A 19,561-nucleotide genomic window follows, 5' to 3' on the forward strand; every position below is an offset into this window, starting at 1 on the left:
AAGTAGATGGGGAGAGCTGCGAGAAAAAAAAATAGACGCTCGGACATGCAAGGACGCTAGCATGTACTGTGTTTGGATAGTTGGCGTCGTGTTGAAAAACTGAAGCATGTACCTTTTTTCAATACAATCCTTTTTATTTCATTTTATTCAACGTCGCTCGGAACGCTTCTTTCTCCCGGCACCTGGCACGGCACCATCCATGGAAGTTTCGTTGGCCGCACGGACGCCCGACTTTGACAACAATTGCTGGCCTGTTGCAGAGCTTAGATAAGACGCTATCGGTTGGTGTGCCTGTTCAACCGCAAAAGTAGCGGAAGCGGCGGAAAAGGGTACCACGTAACTACAGTGGACAGCAACCTTCCAGCTGGCTTCCGTCTAGCACACACGCGCAGCGCTATCTACAATCAACAATATTGCCAAGCTACGGTTTATGTTACACCTATGTCAAAATGATGCGCCTTTCTCTCTCACATTCTCGCCTGCAGTGCAAAACTCAATAGCCTGAGCTGTCGATGAAGACGACTTTGGGAGGTCTCGTGCTTTGGCATTGGTAACCGGTGTCAGGAAGATGGGGTGAAGGGAGGAGAGGGGGAGTGCTAACCCAGACATGTTCGCCCCTAAAATTTCTGGGCAACAGGATGCCATTTGACCAACTTTCGCCCCACCCCTCCTCCAACTGCTTCCCCGGTCAAGCGCATGAACTCCACCCCCCCCCCCCCAAAAAAAAAAAGCTCCTAGCTGCTCCACTGCTTACTTTCCATGTTACATAGCCAAGCGTACTTCCGTTAGCAACAGCATCTGCCGATGGCGCCAGATCCTGTGGAATGGAGTAATCGATAGTACTTTCTAAACAGGATGCGCGCCCTGAAAAGGTATTTTAAGTTGTTAAAAGCAAACATAGGCATATACAGACACAGAGGACAGAAATAGACATTTACAGGTACTATAAAGTCCGTGATAAACCGCTTATTAACCCACGATTTGCGCTTGTACATAAATATGATGGGGCCTTGGAGCGCGGGAACCGATAGGCATTTACTTATAATCCGGTCTCTAGTGATTACTCCTGGCGGACTGATTTTGGCGAGGCTCTGTGAAAGGCTGGCCTGAAATATGATTGATACAGTGAAAAAAGCTTGTCAGGCTTGATACGTACGACTTCCTATTCATATATCAATTACCTTCGTGAAGGCGACGATTTCGCTTTGACCCTCGAATGTGCATGCACGCAATGCTTACTCTTACGTTGCGGCACCAGACGGAGTGGCCCGGGGCGTCATTCATGGGATCGACCCGGATACCCCGCCCGAGGAGCTTATGACTCACCTAAGGCTTAGGACCCAAGGCGTGGAAATCGTGCAGGCCCGCATGCTGGGAAAGACCAAGACGGCCTTGATCACGTTCAGCTCTCACGTAGTTCCACGATACGTCTACTACTACGGAGGGGAGACCGAGTGCCACCCCTACAAGCCCACAAAACAAATCTGCTATGTTTGCCAGCGCATGGGACACCGATCGGACGTTTGTCCTACCCCGAACATCAAAATCTGTCTCGCTTGCGGGACGCACGACCCGACGGACGACCACGAGTGCTCGCTCAATTGCGCCGTCTGCGGCGAAGCCCACGCCACGGGGTCTCGCGAGTGCAAGCAAAAGCTAAAGAACAACAGCACTACCACCAAGAAGCATCCTCCACCTGGAAGGAGGAAGGAAGACGACGACAATGATGGAGGAAGGCCAAGGCGAAGCCGCCTACGGGGGTTCAGCTCGGAATCCTCGGCGAGCCGCTCAAGGTCCCGGGCCCAGTCCAGGTCAATGTCCCGGTCCCGGTCCCGGTCCCGGTCCCGGTCCCGATCCCCATCCCGATCCCGGTCCCAGTCCAGGTCCAGGTCCCGGTTCCGCTCGGAGTGGCCAAAGCTAGGAGAGAAGCAAGGGCAGCGGCAGCCTTCTACCTCGACATCCACGTCTAAACAGAAGAACCAATCGGGCAAGAAGAACCAAGCCAACAACAACAAGGTGAGCCGGAATCAGTCTAGTACCTCCTCCGCTCAAAATACCAGTGTAGTAAATGCTCCCCAGAATGTACGCGCATCAGGGAAGAAAATAAAAAACTTAAGGCTCAGGTTAACGACCTAAACCAACGCATGCAACGCTTAGAAGCGTTGCTAAGCAAAACCAGCAACAACACACAGGCAGGGTCGCAAAGCGGAACGATAGGCCACGAGCCCGCCATCTCCATTCCTCCCCCCTCAAGAACCACCACGCCCTCATCGCTCTCCGGTGCGGCCTCGGCAGCGGCAGTCCAGTCAAGTGTAGTCACCCTCGAAGGTATTTATGCTACGATACAACAGATGCTTTACCAGATGGGCGAATTAAACAATAAAGTCAAGGAGAACACACTAAGCCATGAAGACCTTGAAAGAAGAATACGCAAGGTTGAGTTTGGCTCGCGCAAGCGGGTCGACGACGAGATCAGCAATCCACGCGTCAAGGCGTACAGGCGCATAAACAACACGGGTGACGTCAGGGACGCCGACAACTGCGACGGCGGTGGCATGAATGTCAGCAATGGTTAACACCACACGCAGCGCGCCCGAACACCTCGAGATCTGGCAGTGGAATTGTCGCTCTTTCAACAAGAAGGCAAGTTCACTCCAACTTTTCATCCAAAATCACCTATACCCCACCCGACGTCATCTGCCTTCAGGAGGTCGGGAACCAGCCGATCAGGCTACGGGGTTACTACGTAATTAAACACGCGGGATCACCGAAGGTCGCAGTTTTAGTTCACAAAACGGTGACGGCCGTGGGACAACATTATCAACATCATGACATTAATCACGTGCTAGTGGAAGTCTTCCCGCAGAAGAGGGGTAGACGTAGCACTTTCATCCTGAATTTGTACAGTCCGCCGAGGGCTCAGAAAGACGACTTCCGCAACATCATTTCCGACAGCGTGAGAGCCGCTGGCTGCAACCAGCTGATTGTGGTTGGAGACATGAACGCTAGACACACGACTTGGGGCTACCAACAAGACACGCAAAAGGGAAGGTCGCTCCTCGATGCGGTTGACCAAATGGGCCTCGAATTGATAACCAACCTCCTCCAACCAACCCGAGTAGGCAACAGTGTAAGTCGAGACACGTTTCCGGACCTGTCATTTGTCAAAAACGTAAGGGAATACTCATGGGCGCACCTGGGCGAAACATTGGGCAGCGATCACTATATCCTCAGCATCTCGGTATCCACGCCGAAACTTAAGAGAGCAATTGGCGAAATTAGGCTTACGGACTGGGAGGCATTCAGGCAGTACCCCCCGCCCGAAAATGGTATAACGGACATAGCGGAATGGATGCAGCACCTCCGGGACGCCCACATTCAAACCACTAAAACCATCCAGCGCACGGTCGAGACGCCCGAAGTCGACCGCCGGCTCTTACACCTGTGGGAAGCCCGTGAGGGCCTCCTCAAACGGTGGAAGCGACAGCGGTTAAACCGGAAACTACGTCTACGAATCGAGAAAATAACAGACGAAGCCAGAAATTACGCAAACGAGTTGACGCTGCAAAATTGGGTACAGTTTTGCACCTCGCTCAAGGGTACCCTGAGTACGGCGCAGACGTGGGCCATCCTACGTTGCCTGATCGAGCCCGACAAGGCGAAATCGACAACCAGTCGGACGCTTCTAGAAATCGCCCACAAGTTCCCCGGAAACGACCAGGATCTGATTGACACCCTAAAAACCAGATACCTGGGTAGCGACCCCATACAACCCTGCCTCCTAAAATATGAAGAACCAAGACCAGAACTGGGCGCTCCCATCACGGAGGAAGAGGTGTATGCCGCGGCACGAGCCTCACAGCGCAACACTGCTCCCGGAGTTGACAAAATCACCAATGCCATGATTAGAAACCTGAGCGCGATGCACATCCAGGACTTGACCGAATACCTAAACGGGGAACTCTGGAGCAAGGGCCACGTACCGAACGAGTGGAAACACGCGGAAATCGTGACCATTACCAAACCCGGCAAGAAGCCCGCGATCGACGCCCTGCGTCCCGTCTCGCTGACTTCGTGCCTCGGCAAGCTGTACGAGAGGGTCATCGAAACCCGCCTCCAACATTACATAGAGGACGGTGACCGCTTCCCGCACACCATGCTTGGCTTCAGGCCGGGACTTTCTGCTCAAGATGCCTTCCTAATCCTAAGGGAAGAAGTTCTCAAGGGCATCCCGAAGGGAGGAGAACACCTCCTGCTCGCACTCGACCTAAAAGGGGCCTTCGATAACATCTCCCACGAGGCCATTCTCAAGGGACTGAACGACATCAGCTGCGGGGAGCGCATCTTTAATTACGTTAAATCGTTCCTGACGGGCCGGACGGCAACCATCGGAATAGGCAAGACTCGATCGGATACGATCGACGTGCCGAACAAAGGAACACCGCAAGGGGCGATAATCTCCCCGATTCTATTCAATGTCGCGATGCTAGCGCTGACCAAAGAGCTGCGGAAGATCCCCGACCTAGGTTACGTCCTGTACGCAGACGACATCACGCTCTGGGCCACCAAGGGCTCCCTAGCGCGAAAAGAGGCGACCCTTCAAGAGGCCGCGACGGCCGTGGAGAGATTTGCGGCAGCGAGCGGGATGCGTTGTGCGCCCGAAAAGTCCGAAGTGATCCGGGTGCACGGCGGAGGAATCTACAAGTCCCCCGGCCCTATCGACCTCTATCTTGAGGGCCAGAAGATAACGGAAGGCACTAAGACTAGGATTCTGGGTTTTTGGATCCAGAGGAACCTGAAAGCCTCCCACACCATCCAAACCCTAAGGTCTGCCACCAACCAGATCTCGCGGATTATAAAACGAATTACAAGAAGCCGCAAGGGCATGCGAGAAGAGGACACGATTCGCCTCGTCCAGGCTCTGGTGATCAGCAGAATAACGTATAGCATGCCGTATCACTATCACTCGCTAAACAAACGCGACCAAGAACAAGTCGATGCCATCATCAGAGGCGCGTACAAAACGGCCCTGGGTCTCCCTGTCACCACCTCAAACGTGAAGTTAGCGGCCCTCGGGATCCACAACACCTTCGCTGAGCTGTCGGACTCGGTTATGGCTTCGCAAAAGGCCAGACTACAGAACACGGCGGCGGGCAGAGCCATCCTCCACCGGACCGGAACGGCAACGGAGCTCCGTGCCCTCGATGGGCAACGATCACTCCCGCCAGAGGTCAGAGGCAAGATCAAGGCGAACCCGATACCGAAGCACATGAGTCATGAACTCCATGAAGGACGACGCAAGGCTCGCGTCGACAGACAGCGCCGACAATTCAAGGGTGACCCGCACGTAACGTACGTGGACGTGGCGGCGTACCCTGTAGGGGGCCTCTTCGCGGTAGCCGCCGTGAACGGGAGAGACAACTCCTTGACCCTCGCGGCCTCCGTAAGGGCAGAGACCCCAGCTGCGGCTGAGACCATAGCCGCGGCACTGGTAATAAAGCAAGAAGACAGGGTAGGCAGGGAAGTCCATGTCGTTACCGACTCGCAACAGGCCTGCCGTAACTTTACGAACGGACGGACACCGCTGCTGGCGGCTCAGATTCTAGGCCCGAGGCTGCAAGAATACCATCAAATCACGTGGACGCCGGGTCACGCGGGTCTGGAGGGGAACGAAAGGGCGAACGCCCTAGCTCGAGCGCTAATCAACCGAGCGGGGCAAGACCAATCGTCTCATCAATCCCCACCCTTTACCTTCATGCCCCTGCCATCCAATTACTGCGACCGACTCGAGATCCAGCGACTCAACCGCAGGATTTATCCTCCGCCTCACAAAAAGCTCAGCACTGAAGATGCCGTAGCTCTCCGACTTATACAGACCAACACATTTCCAAACCTACACAGATACAGTAAAATGTTCCCACATACATATCGCGGCATCTGCCCCTGGTGCGGCGACACACGCCCTACACTCTTTCACATCTCGTGGGGGTGCGAGGGCAAACCTCAACACTTAAAGACTCCTAACACGTCATCTGAGCGGTGGGAGGTACAGCTGACCGGCGATACCCTGGCGGGACAAGAAGCTCTCGTCCAGCAAGTACGTCGAGCAGCCATGGCCAGTGGAGTCCTGGAATGAGGACACCACCCACTCGACCTCAAGAGCAACCACCTCGATGGTCCGAATAAATGTTTTTCTCTCTCTCTCAACATGGGCACAAGGTAATGTCGTCCTGCAAAGTAACATGTTTACTAGCAACAAGGCATGCCGTTGATATTATGTAGAGCATAACGTGGTTTTTCGATATCCGTACAGTTCTGTTGTTCACTGTGGCTAAAACAGCTGAAGACATTTGACGCAATGCTTGACAGAACACATTAAGATGACCTACGGTTCGGGGCTAAATTAGTTTTCTTTATTTTTCCTTTTTCTTCTTTCTTTCCTTTATTAGCTTGGATGATACTATGTTCTTGACGAAGCCTTGTCGTCGACTCTTTTTTGTAGTCATGATTGTCACGTTGTAACATTGTTTCTCATGACCCGGTTTTATTTTAGGCGATGACATGAACACTGGGCACCGTTTGACAATCCAACTTAGTTGACCGCACTTGGAGGAACGACCATATTATTTAAGAGGAAAAAGAACGGAACGAAGTGCCGAAGGAACGCAGCAAATTGTTGCATAGCAGGATCACTTGAAAGGAGCAAAAGAGATACCGCAGTCAAACCTGAATTACGACGAGCATGTGTACAGCTAAACATGCTTGCTATGGAACGCACAAAACTTAGTCGCATTCATATATCGAACTCCGAGCGCCTGCAACCTTCGCCACAACACCACGCGTAGGGGCGCTTTTTTTTTCGTGTATGCTTTTCGTACATGTTTTAGCACTTAACCAGGTACTGCCCAGACGGGCGTACGCGTTTATAAACAACTGGTGTCGCCCGGTGTGGTGTTATACAACGCGTAACGAGAGAGGGAGCTAGAGGTCATACCGGGTTAATTGGAGCTGCTACACATGCTGCTGCGAAAGTCAGGCCGCTATGGTGGACGTTTCGTTAGCATAGTGCGCATCTGCATGAAAAAGAAAGGAAAGAAAGAAAAAAGAGAGAGAAAAAAAGAGACATCATCTAAAAGGTTAACAGAAGTTCGCTATTACACGAGCTCGACATTATCGGCTCACTTGATATGTCGAAATATTTATAGTGCATGAACCAGTTTATCACAATCAGGTTTGAGTGCATATCAGAGAGGTTAATAGTAAGTTTGGTAAAGGAAGGGCAATTACTACTACTACCACTACTACCGACGCCCATGATCATGATGACGATGAGGATGACGATAATGATAATAATAATAATAATAATAATAATAATAATAATAATAATAATAATAATAATAATAATAATAATAATAATAATAATAATAATAATAATAATAATAATAATAATGTAGCGTGCAGAGCAGAGACGATGCCAGACTATAACAAAGTTATATTAACAAGTGTTTACTGCATAAGCCACCATAAACTTCAGGAAAGAAGGCTTGCGAACGCGGGCGCATGCATTTATAAACAACGGGCGGAACTGCTCGCGAACTAATGAATCTCGATAGCGCTGGCGCAAGGTCGCCTTTTCCCGACCCCTGCATGCATGAGCTGTTTCGCTTCCCGTTATTTATGCTGCGCTATTTCTGGAACGTCGCCTGACTGGAACCCCTTGCCAGCAGACTCGGCGCTTATACTTAATGATGTCGGAAAATTTGAGACCGACATAGCGCACTTATTCCCGCGTTGTCGTTGAAAGTTGTGCCTACTACCTTCCAATGCGCCGAATTCCGTTTTCAAATAACATAAAGTGATTTTCCGTGCACATGTCTTCGTTAACGTGTGCTTACGTGACCTTCTGTTTTTTTTTATTAGGATTGTTTCTTACAGTGATCTTTTTTCTCAAATCTTCCAGCTCTGCCTTAATACTTTATTGCTTCGATAACTCATACAACTCATTTTTTGTCTTGCTATAGTTGCTGTAACCGTTATAAGTAATGAATTCAAAGTATCAGTTAAAATACTCCTGATCAATAACCGTTACTATGAATTTGCCGACCTGATTTATGGCGATTTTCCGCTAGCAGGTGCGTTTATAGTGCCGTTATTGCTTTCGATGAGTTTTATGCACTAGCTCTCCACTCTGTCACTCATTAATTCATCCCCTTAATTTGTAGGGCCTAAAGAAAATAAACAGACAAACACTAAGTCAACCTCAAATAATAAATCTGAGCTACAAAATGTACAAAGCGTCGTTTTTACCAAGAAAGATGCTTTCGCTAGCGACAAAACGGAGGACGAAATTGACATCGCCATTGTGGAAATAGGATACCAGCTTCCACGACGTTAGCGATCATTCATAGCGTTTTGCTTGCTAAGCGTTAAGCAAATCATCTTAACGGTACACCCTCGTCACTTGCGAGCCTTTCGAGTGCATCTGGATGACTGAAGCATCGTAACCAATTAGAACTTGCGATGTTCAAATCTGACTATATAGGTCATAATTACCGGCCGTGGTTGTATAGTGGCTATGGTGTTGGGGTGCCGAGCACGGGGTCTCGGGACCCAATGCCGGCCACGTCGGCCGAAATTCGATGGGGGGCAAAATTCGAAAACACCCGTGTGCTTCGATTTAGGTGCACGCTAAAGAACTCCAGGTGGTCCAAATTTCTGGAGTCCCCCACTACAGCGTGCCTCATAATCAGATCGTGGTTTCGGCACGTAAGACCCCATAATTTTTTAAGGTCATAATTCAAATAAATTGACGGCATTAGTTAGACGAGGACAAAGAACAGAACGACAGGATGGGTGGCCGTCCTGTCGTTGTGCTATTTTTTTTTGTCTGTGTGGCGCCGTGAATTTCTTTGAATTATTAATCACCAACTAGCACGAACCGAGATTCTGCGCGATATAAAGGTAAGCGCCTAGTATAGATATGCTTATGATACCACCGTTTTTTGTTGTTTGAACAGATCTTTAAGATATCACATGTGACAGATAGTCTTGTTCCTCCTTTTCAGGTGCACTTATGGAAGAAGCGGAAATTAGCAGCAGGAGAAATCGGATGCCCGAGTAGATAATTCAAAATATTCGCTAATTTACTTTATGACTATTTGAGTTCAGGCGTATGTTGGAATTTGTAGATTAAGGCCGAACAATAGTGAAGTCAAGTTTGCTTAGCAGGAAACGTAAAAGTTTCGAGATATAAGGCCGCGGTATACATTGAAGCTCTATAAATCGCACGTCAGGCAGTTCGGGATGACCCGAACTCCAACGTCAACGCATTTTTTTAGCAGACTTTGGGGACGAATACTTCGAAAGTGGCATTATTCAGGATTTCAGGAAAGCAAACAATGTATCACTATAGTACTTGGCTTCAATTTCTCAACTGTAACATGTGACCTAGAGTCAATCATTAGAAAGGTGAATTAGCGAATTTATTTAATTAGCCACTTGAACTGTACGATATGTCGCACAAGTAAAGCCCGTTTCATGAGGTGATATATTTTAAAAGGCCAAGTTTCGCTGTATGATCGATGCGCTTTTTCTACACAAAATGCTCGAACTAAAGGAAAACGCCCTGTATGTATGGTATGTATGTATGGTATGATTAAACATGCGTCAATGTTCGTGTTCTTTGTTCTTCCCTAGTCTTTCAGTTTTTCGTTCCCATTTGCTTTGCTAAAGCAACGTTCAAGCTCATCACTCTAAAAATATATCGGCGTTCTCAAAATTCGCGCGCGACTTCGTGCGCATGGTTTCATTCTGCTGTGTGCTTGCCCTTTGAATTTAAAGCGGCGAACCAGCAATATTACGTCCTCCTTTTATAAGCAGTGTGCAGTGATGGCCAAGTTTGACAGCCCCAATGCGTGTTTTCTAGCTCCAGCCTATCTTCCCTAGATGATTTCTATGGTACAAGCCTTAAGCAAAAAGGAAACGGTTTCTCAGACATGTGAGCGAAATATTATTGCGCTTTATGCCGCAGGGAGCCCCCAATCTCCCATAAAGGAGCGCGCTCTCTTTCTCTCCTGCGGATTTCGAGGCTCACCTCCATAATGCCCCGCCTATGACGTCAGATGCCCGCGCGACTGCGTATAGACACCAGCCGCGCAGCCTTCGCTTATCACAATGAATTTCTCACGAGCAAAAAAAACCTCGCGCACACATACACGTCCTCCCAGATCTTCTAGCAAGCGGCGAAGTGGAGGCTGCTTGACGCGTCCCACACGTCCTGCCATGCATTGTCACTTTCTAGCGCCTTTGTGTGACGCCAATATCGAATGGTTACCGTAAGTGCACCGCGGAAAAAAAGGAAAAAGAAAAGGAAGAAAGGAACAACAGGCAGGGCATTGCAATCGACGCAGCCCCATTTAAGAGGAAATGTTGTGCTGAGAAAGAAACGGGAAAGCAAACATTGCGGCTGTTCGTACCTCTGTTATTATTAAATCCTTTTCAAAATGTACGGGTGAATATATTCATTGAAAGGTGTCGCTCTCACTCAAGCGCGTTCTCAGTTTTGAATAAAAGTGGCTTCAAAGCCCATTTAACACCAGCCAGCACTGAAGCCGTTTGTGAACACCTGTTGACATTAATAACTGCAACAGTGACTTCATTTCCCTCTGCTCTGGGGACTGGTGAGGTCGTCATTCCGAAATTCTTTATTTCGAAAATTATTTTTTTTTATCAGCGCGAACTAGCGCAGTCACGACAGATCGTGTCTGCGTACTATGTCGAGGAACGTTTTGCAAATAATTTCCTCAAGGGTCTCCTCGCCACCGTAGTCTCGCACGCAGCATTTCGATTTCAAGAAGAGCCCCACGCAATGCGAAGGTCACTTGTCCTACAGAATGTTGTCTGGCTTTGAATGATTCGTTTTCGAGCTCCGAGTCACTGGCTGCGGCAGGTGTACCTCTCAGTTCAGTTGATGGGATATTGAGGGTGTCCGTATCGAGAATCCGATAGGCACGCTCATTTGTTCCCGTGTCAGCAAAGGATTTATTTTATTTGCATTTATCTTATTTTGAAGTAAATAGGTTTCTTCGGCTACTTTCGCCCGTTTTCGTGGTCAGAAATTGCTCGTAGTATTCACCATCTATGCAACGGCACTGATGCAATAGGAACGTGCTCTCCCGCAACCGAGTTGCGGGGCACATTCGGCACCGAACACGAACGATTGTTATCTCTTCGAGACATACATGCTGTCTACCTATACTACTGCTACTGATGTGCTGGTTAATGGCTCTGTTCGCTGTGTAATTGCGCAATGAAACAACAAATGGTACTTAAATATCCTCACTTTAACAAGTATGCAAATCAAGCCCATCGTTCTTCGAATAAAGCGAAGAAGTTTCTGTAAAAGCGCTCAGCTATTCAATTACACTTGTAATCATCGCCAATTATTCCTGTGCATTTTTGTTTTGTTTTTAGCTTTGGCCTAAATTTTCGATGAAACTGCGCCATGAAAGAAAATGTTATTTTTACGTTTCCAAGCTGAGACGTTTCCTGCGCTTTCGCGGTCTATTCAGCTGAGCGATACATCGCCGACCGTTGAATTATCAGACTCTACATTATCAGAATCATTGTGTTCATCCTGTCTCATCACTGCGCTGTTATATCTTTCCTTCCCCTTACAGTGTTTGTTGATGAGCAAGTAGATCAGCACCTACTCCTAACTGACCCGTGAAATGTAGCTTCTCTGTGAAAAAGCTGTGTTATGCAAGAAAGCATACTTGTGTATCACACGTTTAGTGGTCGATGATGAGAGAGAGAGAGAGAGAGAGAGAGAGAGAGAGAAACTGGTTCCGACTTTGATATTGAAATGAAAAGGACGAGTGGCGGTGTGATCAAATGTGAAGATGCGCTTATTCTAGGTGTCTCACAAACGTCAATGCCCGACGAATCGCTGTGCGGGTGGTGACGCAGTGCCTCTAGCGCATTGTGTTGTATTCTTCTGTGGCGCCGAAGCTAACATATACAGTCCCACACAACATGACCTGCAAAACCTTTGCCTGTGGTCGAAGGAGGTCCAAGATGGCATGGAGGCTCTAACATACGAAATATTGATCTAATGAATGCCAGTAATTGGAGCTGTGCTAAGGTCTGCAATTTTTCATACTTCGGTGGAGTGCCTTCGTCCACGGGTATATTGCAGGTCATAGTGTAATATTGCACGTGGCTGTATACTATAGTATCACGCTTTCTGAGGCAGGTACTCGTAGCAGCGGTAGGTTGCTTCCCCGATGAGGGAGGCAACTATTCCTGCGTTTTTATGCACATTCATCTGACGTCACCCCTCTAGCGTCTGACATTTGGCAGCCAATCTGTTCTGCGTACAGGACTGATGGTCAGTAAGGCTACAATTTGCACGCAATTGCCTACTGGCCGAATGATAATATGCCCCCGCAGGCTTAGTGTCCATGACATTCTGCTGCTGATAACGGGTTCGATTTCCCACCGTAACGACGTAATTCCTACCGGACCGGAACGCGAAAACACCTGTTTACGGAGGTTGGCGCACACCGTGAGCGGTATAGGTTATTACAGATCCTCCCACTGCGGTGTCTGTCATACCCAAACTGATACTATATTATGATCTACGACCACGCCAATCCCTGTGGTTATTAACCTGTACAAACTGAACTTAAAAAGAAAGAGAGGCTTAGAGAAAGAGCATCAAAAAGCCATCTCGAGCCTACGAGGGTCCAATAGCGCGAACACGAGTGGCCATGATGACCCGGAAGAAAAGAATGAACAAATAAAGAAAGCAAAGCCAGCCGGATGTCGAGGGTAAGTCATGTTTTTCTTCCTGTCGAAACCGGAGCGTCGGGGTTGGGGATCACGTCCCGTATCCCTAATCAAACACGTCGCAGGAAACAGTCCGCCCCTGTTCCCCCTTTCCCTCCTTCCGGGAACTTGTCGGGCGCTCTGAGAAAACGGCCTCGCCCCTCGGCTGTGTGTCGCGCGGCGGCGCGGCGCCAGGGTTTCCAGTTTCATGAGTGTTGCCCGGGACCCCCAACACAGCGAGCATCGTGTCGTCGCGGCGCTCGAGCCTCTGAGGTTTGCGCCCGGGCCCGCGACGCGGCGCCACGGTGTCCGGGCAAGGGAGCGCGGCTGCCGTACGCACTCGCACGGCAAGCCGCCGCCGTTAGCTGCGATATCCCCGTGCGCGGCGAGTGCGGCGACGGTGTGCTGGCGTTGGCGGCCTCTTTGCTCGGCTGGACGATCAGAGGAGCACGGGATGAGAGCGGTCGCAGTGTGGTAGGACTACGATGCGTTGCCCGCGGCCGGTCGTCAGCCCCACGACGACATCGAGGATGTTCGGCACGCACGCAAGCCCCGTGCACCACGCATCTCCCGCACCGCACGCAGCCCGATGCAGCGAATGGCGCCGCTCCCAACGGCAGCATCGCACTGTTGCGGCTCCCGCCGCCGGCGGAGCGGCCGCCGCTGAGGGAGCTCTGAGCGCGGGGCGCGGAGGCCAGCGCTGAGCTGACAGGCGACGGACTATGCGTCGACCCGCTCCGAGGAGAGAGCGCCCATTCGAGACGCCTTCTCCGGCGGCACTTACTGTTGTTGTTCCGGTGGCGTGGTGCGATGGCGGCGGCTCGCCCGCGGCGGGCCGCCCCGCTTGGTCGTCGTCGCCTCCGACGGGGCACGTCGTAGTCGTCGCCCGCCCCGCGCCGGTGGCCCGTGATTCGTGAGACGACGTCGGCGCCACGATGCCCGTTCGCAGGGGGCACGTTGCCCCCCACAACACCTTCATCGATTCCATCATCCGCAAGTTCGACGGCATGAGTAAGTCCGGCCGTTCGGCCTTCGCGCGCCGTGCGCCGCTGCACGAGCCTCTTGCTTACGGCCTCCTTTTCGAGAAGGTCCCTTTCCTCTTCCCCATGCCTCGAAGCCCCGGGCAGTGTGCACAAACACGAGAACCTTCATCCGCGAGCGGCACTGCGCTAATTGCGCCCCGCTAATCCTCTGCGCTGCTGCATGGAACGAGCTCGCCCGCACGCCGCTGCTGAACACGACGCTCGCGCCTTGCGGCGAGTCTACCAGTTCCTCGATGTCATTCGCTGGGTCGCTTCCGTGTGCTGACACTTTCAACACTCGCATTCTGTTGGCTTCGCAGTTTTTTTTTGTGCGTTTTCTTTTCTAGCCGGTAGGCCTCGGTGCCAACGCTTCTTGATTTAGATACACGCCGCGTGTGTAAGGCCAAGATCGCGCAACCGAAGTCTGTTTCGGGCGGGCGACATTTCTTGCCTTCTGACAAGGAAAAGATAATAATAATGCGTGCTTTCCCCTTGTTTATAACGCTCTAAGCACGTTCCACGAAAGCAACGCAGCAGTTGGCACCGCACAAGCCGTCCGTGATGTATATGTCGTCGGCTGTCTTTGTGCGTAACGTATAGCTGCACCGCGGTTTCGTGAGCAGCTCTGCCGTTTGCGCCGTTGCCCTGCGCATGGTGTTGAACGAGGGACGGCCGATGTACACTAAAGTTAGTTTTTATCTATGGTGAATTACACGCCGCAAAGTGTGCAGTAGATGAAGTTTTGTCCGTTCATTTTTTTTTCTCTACGAAGAAAAAAAAAAGTGTTCGCTCTAGTCCGCGCAATATATTCGGCAACACAATAAATAACGTCTTTTTTTGAAGCGTATCCAAAAGCACACGCGGCACAGGAAACTACGATTTGTTCAAAACGCTATAACGCTACTAAGCAGTCCACGCAAGCACGTATTCGAAGTGCTTTAACGAGTGCACGAAATCGCGTCCGTGGCGGCTTGATAAAGCTCGCTCTGGAGGGAACTGCTGTTCTTTCTCCGTTTGGGGAGAGAAGAATCAGCGTCATATATTCAACTGTTTATATTATTGTCGGTTTTAAACTTCCGTGCTAAATGTTAAAAATATTCATACATGGTAGGATTAGAGACCAAACAAGTAAGCGATCGAATAACTTCGTTAGTATTTCGACTAGTTATCTAGCAGGCAAGCGGACAGCAGTGTAGCTGTTAGCGATAGCAATCGTATCTTTGGTTGATAAGAAGGAGCGATAAAGAAATGATAGGAATATGTTCTCCGCAGGACTAAACGCCTTAAAATCTAATTAAATCCAAGCAATAAGTCTTGAAGGCTTAGTAAATTCTTCAAACCACTTCGACGGACCGGCAGAAGATTGACAGCTTTCGTGGCAGGCCACGCTTGTCGGTTACAGTACGCACCACGAGTAATTTTCGGTTGCAGATTTTACGGGCGTAGATAAGCATTTTGCGAATCCTCTCACTCAGTAACAGGTCGAATAGCCGCAATACCGCACACGTGCTCGTGTGTGTACTCGAACACATGGCCACCCGCTCAGTTAGCTAAGCTATTTTCTCTCACTCATTTCTCTGTCCAGCTGCTTAAAGGTGTTTGTCGGAATAACCTTCTTTTGATTGACTGACTGACTTATTGATTAAATGAGTTTAACGTGCCGAAGCAACTCTGGCGCTATATCACGATTAGTTTTGACAATCGTTAGGGGCGAGGGGAGAGGAAAGGGGGAATACTCTGTAAGTGTCCACCTAGTGGAAATGTCCGTTTAGTTTGCTGCTGAAGTGCTGATTGGCTAGGCTGGGGTATGCGTGAGGAGGAGACGGGCGTCCCAGCCAATCAGCACTTAAGCAGCAGACGAAATACGGACATGCCCACTAAGCGGACACTGACAGAATACTCCTCCTGCCCCTTCCCACACCTTGCGGTTGTTTAACGTGCACCCAAGTCTATGTGCCTCGAGCGTTTTTGCATTCCGACTTGAGCCAGATGCGGCCGGCAATGAAGCCCGCCACCTCGAGCTCAGGAGCGGAACGCCACATAGCCGTGGAGCTAGCGCGGCGAGTAACCCTATTTTAAAGATTTCAGAGGGGACTAGAAACCACAGCACCGCGACAAGCGACGGCATCAACAGGGGGCGTGTCGCTTCGCGCCATGGCTTCAGCCGCGAATGTCGTCAAACTGTTGGACTCGATGCCGTCGCGGGCAGCGAATCGTCTGGGTGGAGCCGCTTAGGAGCGGCTAAGACCTGCGAGATGGAGACATATTGCACGAGGCAAGCGAATCGATTATACACCGACGGCGCGAAAGGGGAAAGGGCCTGCCGAGCTTCGTTTTACTTTTTTGTTTCGGTTCTTTGCTTTCTCACTGCCCTTTCGTCTTGCGATTACGCGGACTCTCCCGCTGCGCCCGTCATCGATTTCTACGATGGACACGTGTTTGCCTGTCACGTGCTTCAATCGCGACAACGCGCGTAACGTTTGCTCGAAAAGTGGCGGAAGACTTGTGTGAGCGGATTACAGCCTGCGACTGCCGATGATTCCGCGACGTTTGGTTTCTGCTCGTCGGTGCGTGTTTCAAAACTACGCCGGAACGAAAGTCGTGTCGCAAACGGAAGCTTACTGAGGGCGTGCCTTCGTTTCCGCATCTTCAGGGAGCTACGCTAAAGCAATGTTTCGACATGAGGGACACGAACGCAAGAAAACGCTTTTCTAGCAGTCGCAAGCGAGGCAAACACGCTGGAGCAGCATTGATATTGTAACCTGGTTACATATGGGATAAGGTTCGTTATTAATACAGAAGCGTTTTCTAACGAAGTCTGTGATCAAATTACGCTCGGAAACTGCATCTGAAATTCTGTCGCAGCTTGCACAGTTGATGAACGAGGGAGATTTGGAGGACCGCATGAATAAAACACTTCGTTTCGTTCGGAAGGGATGGTGCCGTGGCCTGATTTGGGCATGGGAGGTTGTTGCGCGGGGTTCTTGAGAAAAAGGAATTATAAAGAATGATTTGGCCTAATGTGTTTTACTCTGCCGTCAAACTGGTGTCGTGAAAATTTGACTAACGTTCGCTGCTGTTGTTTCCTTACCACAAATGGCACACACCCACTGTGGGGGATCAGCCAAAAATTGGGCAGTTTGCACAAAATTTGTTAAAGAGGTTTAGAAAGTAAAAGCTGTCTTACGTGCGCGGCCGTACATATGCGATGCTCTTCGTTTCCTTCACTACATGGCTTTAATGTCCGCAACTTACAGGTACACACTAATTTCTTACCGTTGCCAAACGTTTACATAAACGTACTTTTTTTTTTTTTTTTTTTTTTTTTTTAGTGGCTACAGTTGAGAAAAATATAAACGCTTTGGATCTTCTTCGTTGGTTGCGTAGCTTTATCGTTCAGATACTTGGATTATGAGACCAAACAATCATTCCCGCTTTTATTTTATCGCGATTTCCTCCTGCATGCGGAAGTAATTCTGGCTTAGAACTCTGGAAACTACATGTCTTGGTGTGCACGGCACTACTTTCTAAGTGCAGTGTCGAACGAAGTCTACGGTTTGACGTCTAATTTGCATATGCTAATGCAAAATTTCATCACAAGCTTTCTTCATAACTCGAACACACGTATCGCAGGACAAGTTCTGAGATCATACGTCTCTTTTTTAATTCAACGTGCGGAACCAGTTTATGAAAGCTACTGCTCAGAATAAGCATGCGCAGAGGTAACGTATGCAGCTTTCATAAGAGGACATATCGCATGAATTCCTCACGCATGATTCGCTGCTTCAGCTTACCTCGAAGACAAACCAACTTGCCTTAGTAAACGTGCTGCTGCGTAAACGGCTCTTCAGCAGCGCTTAGCGCTTTGTCTGTCGCTCCCGTCGCGTACGATCTGCGTCTCCATCCGTTGTTCGGCGCAGTGTCGCTCGATACCCACGCATGCATTGCTTCAGAAGCAGCCAGCTTTTGTTTCCCTGCCTACGTGTTGAGAACGTGATTCAGCGCGCCTTCACTTACGAGCCATCTCTTCTACTGAAGCGAACAGATGCTTTCGCAGCTCATAAACGGCGGAGGCTCGGCGAGAACCACCGCCAGCAGGAGCGAAGCAGCTGCTGCGGCACAGGGGCTTTTTTTTTTTTTTTTTTTTTACAAACGTTGTCGTCGTTCAACACCGCTTGGCATTTTAAGTTCCCCCAACCCATTACAGTACTCAGCCTCCTCTATAGACTGTGGTGCTACTCGAGTGCGGGCGCCTCAATCGTTTCAGCAGGTGTCTTGAAACCGCGAGGTCCGTGGCGCGTGCGCTCTCATCCCAGCGCGGTGTTTCAGTTTAACAATGTTGTACTATCGAGTTAAAATGGAATGCGCATTAAAAAGAAGCAGAAGAAGAAAAAAAGAAGGAAGAACTGTGCTACGCATTATTAGTTGGACGTTTGATATGGTACTGCTACGGCTACTAGTGCTATGTACGCATCCGGTTATATACATTTTGTGGCCTCCGAAACTCGCCGTCCGAGATCTAGGTAAACACAGGTACCTGTCACGAATATGCACTAGCGCAGAAGAAAAGAAATACGTGCTCTGCTTTATTTTGTTTAGCCGTTATGTATAGAAGGTACTAGCTGCATCACCATCGACAAGTTTTCCGAAGAATTCAGTGAGCGACAACCTTTCCGTGGATTCCGCTCGGAAGCGCAGTGGCGCGCCAGGCGCGTGACGTTTATGTACCCACTGTCGGCAGCAAGTGATGGTGATGATTATGATGATGCATGCGCTGCGCCTTCGGGTGATGCACCGCGCATTAAGAAGTCCGAGACCAGAGGGGCAGCGGCAGCGCTTTCGTAGAATGCCCCCTATGCGAATGGCCCGAAAAGTAGAATTACAGGGCTTGGTGGAGTCGAGCACCTCTGCAATTTACGGTTAATCAAGACAAATTCGATCATTGTTAAAATGACAACAAAAGCGTAGGGGAAATTGCCTACTTAACGAAAATGAAACACATTAATGTGGCAAAGGTAAGTGAAACTGGCGGATAACCCCAAAATTCAACTAAAACATTTTTTTAGGAGAGACTGGACGAAAAAAAAAGAAAAACAACTTGCCACAGGTTGGATCCGAGCCCGCATCTCCCGCGTAACGCGTGATGTGCTCCATACCGTTGAGCTACCCCGGTGGCCGGTCTCCCTTCAACGTTCTCGGGTGTTTGCGAGTGTGCTCCAGATTAGCCCTGACGCTCATGGCGGTGGATATGAAACATTTGTTTTACGGCAAGAGGGATGTTCCGGATACGGGGCTGCGGGCGCGCATTCTTGATGCGCTAGGGAACGGACTACCAACGCACTTCACGCGAACTACGGCATAACTTCACGCGAACTACGGCATATTTCTTTTTCTTCTTCTTTCTATTGCTTTTTTCACAGACATCAATCACAGACATCGGGACATATATCACTGTTCCCAGCTAGTGGGATTGCGCGTTTATAGTTTGTTTGCTCTGATGTAAATAAGTGTTAATGAATTCTGCTTCCCCCCCCCCCCTCATTTTACGTGCCACATCTACAATCTGATTGTGAGGCACGCCCATTTTGGGGGACTAAGGATTAAGTTTGACCACCTGCGGTTTTTCTTAACGTGCACCTAAATCTAAGTGGACGAGCGTTTTTTTTTTTTTGCACTTCGCTCCATCAAAATGCGGACGCCGTCGCTGGCAA

At 49.7% G+C, this 19,561-nt stretch overlaps 2 protein-coding genes and 1 long non-coding RNA gene across 4 annotated transcripts in view; 2 read left to right on the forward strand and 1 right to left on the reverse strand.

Annotated features, from left to right (window-relative positions):
- Positions 1-725: 725 nt before the first annotated feature.
- Positions 726-17,753, reverse strand: LOC142571746 (uncharacterized). Its single transcript, XR_012825943.1, has 3 exons — positions 17,645-17,753; positions 6,995-7,073; positions 726-817 (listed from the first exon to the last, which is right to left on the reverse strand). It is a non-coding gene; the product is annotated as an uncharacterized LOC142571746 (long non-coding RNA).
- On the forward strand, positions 809-2,495 carry LOC142571745 (uncharacterized). The gene has a single exon (XM_075680324.1). The coding sequence runs from the start codon at positions 1,318-1,320 to the stop codon at positions 2,134-2,136; it is 819 nt and encodes a 272-aa protein (XP_075536439.1). The 5' UTR covers positions 809-1,317; the 3' UTR covers positions 2,137-2,495.
- sei (potassium voltage-gated channel seizure) overlaps positions 13,159-19,561 on the forward strand; it is a 318,213-nt gene continuing 311,810 nt past the window's right edge. The window contains exon 1 of one of the 2 annotated variants that reach the window (XM_075680320.1): positions 13,159-13,839. In XM_075680320.1, coding sequence (XP_075536435.1) covers positions 13,764-13,839 — 76 coding nt within the window. In that variant the 5' untranslated portion in view covers positions 13,159-13,763. The remainder of the gene's footprint in view (positions 13,840-19,561) is intronic. The other variant, XM_075680323.1, reaches the window with a different exon arrangement.

Source organism: Dermacentor variabilis, chromosome 2 (assembly GCF_050947875.1).
Source record: "Dermacentor variabilis isolate Ectoservices chromosome 2, ASM5094787v1, whole genome shotgun sequence".
NCBI classification, from domain to species: domain Eukaryota; kingdom Metazoa; phylum Arthropoda; class Arachnida; order Ixodida; family Ixodidae; genus Dermacentor; species Dermacentor variabilis.

What these genes read in the sequence shown, in the direction of transcription:
- LOC142571745 (XM_075680324.1), top strand. Translation starts at nt 1,318, where the DNA reads ATGACTCACCTAAGGCTTAGGACCCAAGGCGTGGAAATCGTGCAGGCC.